This window comes from Grampus griseus, assembly GCF_964374135.1.
Source record: "Grampus griseus genome assembly, chromosome: 8".
Taxonomy (NCBI): Eukaryota; Metazoa; Chordata; class Mammalia; order Artiodactyla; family Delphinidae; genus Grampus; species Grampus griseus.
The window spans coordinates 46,493,204-46,499,203 of record NC_139002.1 but is presented as its reverse complement, the minus strand read 5'-3'; the positions used below and the strand labels follow the sequence as shown (position 1 = coordinate 46,499,203).

Here is a 6,000-nt window from a genome sequence, read left to right as displayed (position 1 = left end):
AGGATCATACACCATGATCAAGTGAGATTTATCCCAGGGATGCAAGAATTCTTCAATATACACAAATTAATCAATGTGATACACCATATTAACAAACTGAAGAATAAAAACCATATGATCATCTCCATAGATGCAGAAAAAGCTTTTGACACAATTCAACACCAATTTATGATAAAAACTCTCCAGAAAGTGGGTATAGAGGGAACCTACCTCAACATAATAAAGGTCATATGTGACAAACCCACAGCAAACATCATTCTCAATGGTGAAAAACTGAAACCATTTCCTCTAAGATCAGGAACAAGACAAGGATGTCCACTCTCACCACTATTATTCAACATAGTTTTTGGAAGTTTTAGCCACAGCAATCAGAGAAGAAAAAGAAATACAAATCAGAAAAGAAGAAGTAAAACTGTCACTGTCTGCATATGACATGATACTATACATAGAGAATCCTAAAGATGTCACCAGAAAACTACTAGAGCTAGTCAATGAATTTGGTAAAGTTGCAGGATACAAAATTAATGCACAGAAATCTCTTGTATTCCTATACACTAATGATGAAAAACCTGAAAGAGAAATTAAAGAAACACTCCCATTTACCATTGCAACAAAAAGAATAAAATACCTAGGAATAAACCTACCTAAGGAGAAAAAAGACCTGTATGTAGAAAATTATAAGACACTGATGAAAGAAATTAAAGGTGATACAAACAGATGGAGAGATACACCATGTTCTTGGATTGGAAGAATCAATATTGTGAAAATGACTATACTACCCAAAGCAATCTACAGATTCAATGCAATCCCTATCAAATTACCAATGGCATTTTTTTACAGAACTAGAACAAAAAATCTTAAAATTGGTATGGAGACATAAAAGACCCTGAATAGCCAAAGCAGTCTTGAGGGAAAATATGGAGCTGGAGTAATCAGACTCCCTGACTTCAGACTATACTACAAAGCTACAGTAATCAAGACAATATGTCACTGGCACAAAAACAGAAGCATAGATCAATGGAACAGGATAGAAAGCCCTGAGATAAACCCATGCACCTATGGTCAACTAATCTATGACAAAGGAGGCAAGGATATACAATGGAGAAAAGACAGCCTCTTCAATAAGTGGTTCTGGGAAAAATGGACAGCCACATGTAAAAGAATGAAATTAGTATGAAATTAATACCATACACAAAAATAAACTCAAAATGGATTAGAGACCTAAATGTAAGACTGTACACTATAAAACTCTTAGAGGAAAACATAGGAAGAACACTCTTTGATATAAATCACAGCAATAGCTTTTTTGATCCATCTCCTAGAGTAATGGAAATAAAAACAAAAATAAACAAATGGGACCTAATGAAACTTAAAACCTTTTGCAAAGCTTTTGCAAAATCATAGGAAACTACAAACAATATGAAAAGACAACCCTCAAAATGGGAGAAAATATTTGCAAACAAACAACTGACAAATGATTAATCTCCAAAATATATAAACAGCTCATGCAGCTCAATATTAAAAACAAACAAACAACCCAATCAAAAAATGGGCAGAAGACCTGAATAGACACTTCTCCAAAGAAGATACACAGATTGCCAACAAACACATGAAAGGATGCTCAACATCACTAATTATTAGAGAAATGCAAAGCAAAACTACAATGAGGTATCACCTCACACCAGTTTGAATGGGCATCATCAGAAAATCTACAAATAATAAATGCTGGAGAGGATGTGGAGAAGAGGGAATCCTCTTGCACTGTTGGTGGGAATGTAAATTGATACAGCCACTATGGAGAACAGTATGGAGGTTCCTTTAAAAATTAAAACTAGAACTACCATATGACCCAGCAATCCCACTACTGGGCATATACCCAGAGAAAACCATAATTCAAAAAGAGACATGCACCCCAATGTTCATTGCAGCACTGTTTACAATAGCCAGGACATGGAATCAACCTAAATGCCCATTGACAGATGAATGGATAAAGAAGATGTGGTACATACATACAACGGAATATTACTCAGCCATAAAGAGGAACGAAATTGGGTCATTTGTAGAGACGTGCATGTATCTAGAGACTTATACAGAGAGAAAGTCAGAAAGAGAAAAACAGATATCGTATATTAACGCATATATGTGGAACGTAGAAAAATTGTTCAGATGAACTGGTTTGCAGGGCAGAAATAGAGACACAGATATAGAGAACAAACGTATGGACTCCAAGGGGGGAAAGTGGAGGGGTGGTGGTGTAATGGATTGGGAGATTGGGATTGACATATATACAGTAATATGTATAAAATTGATAACTAATAAGAACCTGTTGTATAAAAAAATAAAATAAAATAAATCAATATTCCAAAGCAGCATACTGCAGGTGGCATGTCCTGAACTCTTTCACCTCCCACCCCGCCACTCTTCTCTTTGATTATAAATCCCCACCTATCCTTGCTGTATTCAGAGTTGAGCCCTATCTCTCTCTCCTACTGTGATAGTCTTGACACTTATTACAATAGTCCTAAGGTTCCTTACTGTTTTAACAAGTGTCAGAATAATTTTTTAACATTAGCAATAATGAACATTAACTAATTTCCATTTATTATCCCTGACTCATCAGACAAATTTTTAAAATATCTCTCCTAGTTTTAATAAAACTAAAATATTTTTGAAATATTTTTGCTTTGTTATGGATAACATGCATGCTGAAAGGCACTTTCCTTCCATATGTCCTTTATCCAAATGTTCAGCACTTTTCTGATTTTATTAGTAGAAGGTGACTCCCACTGATCCCAGATACACAGAGTAATTTGGATTGGAAACGCTTTAGTTAATTATCCTTTATTTGTAGAACTATATTCACAAACATCCTTATCAACAGATAAGTGGGGTATGTTTGTCTCTGTCCGTGAAAATGTCGTACCAAAGCACATCTTACTTTCTCAGTGGTGATTCCATACCAGTCTCATCTCTCTCTCACCAACTGAGGAGTGCTTAGCAGCGCCTGGCAACTAGGAGTTCAACAAACAAGGGCAATTACTATTATTAAGATATGAACTTTAATTTTTTCAGCTTCGCTATTTTTCCTGAGTCTTCATTGCAAAAACTTCTTATTCTGCCCTGCGTTTGCTTTACCTTCCCTTACTCATTCTCAACTGACTTCTCTCCTTATCCCCAAGAGTGACTTGCAATCTGCAGTTAATGAAACAGAGATAATGGTATTCTCTGTGTTAAGGCATCATGCAGAAGTAGTTCTAATACACTAGAATTTTATCGTGGGTCACTCTATACTGTTTATCCAATGGGTGATGTAATGAGGTCTAAAAGACAAAAAAATAATATCAAGTAAGTGATCAAGAAGTATTAGGTGCCTTCCCAAAGCTTCATTTTTACAGATGAGGTCCAGAAATATGTTGTCACAGCTAAGTTCCAAAAAAGGGGGAGGGAGGGGGAACTGGCTTTTATTTCTTGTCATAGTTCTCCTTTTCTGGGCTATTCATTTGGTTATGTGTCTTAATCACCCATCTAACAAATCCACGAGGCTCACCCGTGTATTTGGCACCTGTCAACCGCCCAGATACGGTAACACAGCAAACATTTTGGTGAAGCATAACAGTTTGTTGCCTTCCCCTAGAATTTTATTGTATCTGGTGTGCCAAAAAATATTGTCCGTCATTTGTCTCACAGTCGCATACATGCTTGGAGATGACCATTGACTCTTAGGCCTTGTCGTTCAGGGCCTTGATAATCCTTTAACAGGTAAAAGAAGCACTCTGGAATGTAACCCATTGGAGTCTAGAATTATAATTTTAGTATATTCCTACCTAAACCCTACCCAATATTGGTACCAATTGGACGAGGATAAACATTCATCGCAATAAACATTCACTAGAATAAACATTCATCAAGAAACTAGGAGGCATTCAGGGATTATGATTTTGTAGCGTTTAGAAATCCATCCCGGACTACGGAAACCCGGTGGAAGACTACCTGGTTCACAAACAAGATTTCAAAGAGGAGGGGCTTGGAGGAGGCGGGTCCGGACAACCAAGCGCGAGAATACGCCCCAGCGCATGCGCACCCATTAGCGGGTAACTCCCATTTGCTAGGTAGGGGAGGAAAGTGAGAAGCAGTCTACAATTTAAAAATTTCTCTTCGCAACCGAAAATTAGATTGTGATCAGTTCCGTGAATAATATGAGAGCGTTATTCTCCGAGTTCAAGATTAAGGACCCTTGGCATACACCGCTAAATCAAGAGGTGACTTCTCGTCTCGTCCCCCGTCTCCTGGGACATTGATAGGCTAGTCCATTCCACAGACTTTCGAGTCCTTGCAGCGGGTCGGGGATCGAAGGATTGGGCCAATAGCGGCTGAAACGTCTTTGGAAGGAGGAAGGGGGTGAGGGGGCATCCCTCTGAGTTCCGCCTCTCCTTTTTCGAGGCGGTCGTGGGGAAGGGGGACGTACGAAATATTGCCCTCGAAAGCCAAGGATCACACCTCTCCGTGCAAACTGCCGGGAGGGCGGCGGGAAAAGGGCAAGACGGGAGTGGGGAAAGGGAAGGATCCAGGAAGCCGCGCGGGAGGGCGCGCGCGCGCGCCCCTTTTTCAGCAGTGTGGCGGGGTCGCACGCACGCCCGCCTCGGCGGCTGGGCGCGGTTTGCGACAGTGGGGGGAGTGGTGGAGGTGGCGGCGGCAGTGGCAACTTTGCGGCAAGCTCCGGACGGGCTTGCTTGACGGCGGTGTGGCGGAGGCCCCGCCCTAGGCGGCAGGAACCTGGAGGGAGGCGGAGGAATATGTCCGAGAGGGAAGTGTCTACAGCGCCGGCGGGAACAGACATGCCTGCGGCCAAGAAGCAGAAGCTGAGCAGCGACGAGAACAGCAACCCGGACCTCTCTGGAGACGAGAATGTGAGTGCAGCGCTGAGCAGTCCGGACGGGACTTTGGAGTGAAAGTTTCAAATTCTTTTTAAACTGTAGGCGCGGGGGCGGGCAGGCGGCTGTGGGGGGAGGGAGAGGTGTCACCCTCTACTCAGGAAAACGCGGGCGTGGAGGAGAACATCGAACTTGTTTCTACGGGGATTTTGAGCTGCGGCCGAGAGCGAGCGGAAACTTGACGAAGGAGAGTGGTTTTAGAGAGAGCGTGGTGGTGGAGGTCAGAGGGCTCTGAGATCTTTTTGCGTGCATGCGGAGTGTCTGGGCCTTTAGGCAGATTTTGGGAGAGTGCGGATCTGAGATTCCAGTAGTTTAAAAGGCAAGTTAGAGGTTTTTCTAAGACAGTTGGAAGGAGGGGCCAGCATGTGTTAATGGACTTTTAAAAAGGAATTTAGGGTCCGTGTCACTCGTAGACCCTTACCGACTGTCCAGGATGGGAAGATTAGCTCTTAGACGTAAGAGATTTCGGTGACTCTTTTAAAGGGGCTTTTGTGTCCGTTCCTGTCTTGTGCGTGGAGAAGGGGCGTGCCTGACAGTCGGCTTCTCTTCAGGAGGAGGAAAATTGAGAGGGTCGTCTACTGACTTGGAGGGGGAAACGACCCTTGAGGAAGGAATGAGAAGGGACAGTTACTCTTTTGTAAGTTTTCACTAAGATAAAGGGGATGACCTGGAAGATTTTAGGCCGCTGTGGTCAGGGTAGATGTCTTCAGGTGTGGGCTCGTGGCTTCGCATGTGTAAGGTGTTTTGGAATCAGATTTTTTTTTTTTAACTCTTAAATGGATCTTGGTAATGCTCTAGTTCGTCCCAACAGTTGATCCCCGTGTTTTTAGGTGAGACGCCAGTAATGACCGAACTGACATTAATTTTCAGTTTCATGCTTTAAGTTTATATCCCATAAGGTCAGCAAAATGTCTTCACAGTTCACTCAACGAATTACTACTCTGAAATGTGAACCCTCCGAGGTAACAACATCTGATTATCTTTTTTAAACCTTTAAAGTGTTATAGGAAGGTGGTGTAAGTTGTTCTTTTTCTCAGTTTAGCTAGTTTTAAGAATAGATGTTGTACCT

General features: G+C 41.7%; 1 protein-coding gene across 2 annotated transcripts in view; it reads left to right on the top strand.

The window, feature by feature from the left end:
• Positions 1 to 4,382: 4,382 nt before the first annotated feature.
• The window catches only part of EED (embryonic ectoderm development), a 33,166-nt gene continuing 31,548 nt past the window's right edge, over positions 4,383 to 6,000 (top strand). For both annotated transcript variants that reach the window (XM_082659545.1, XM_082659544.1), the window contains exon 1: positions 4,383 to 4,907. In XM_082659545.1, the coding sequence (XP_082515671.1) occupies positions 4,794 to 4,907 (114 nt within the window). In that variant the 5' untranslated portion in view covers positions 4,383 to 4,793. The remainder of the gene's footprint in view (positions 4,908 to 6,000) is intronic.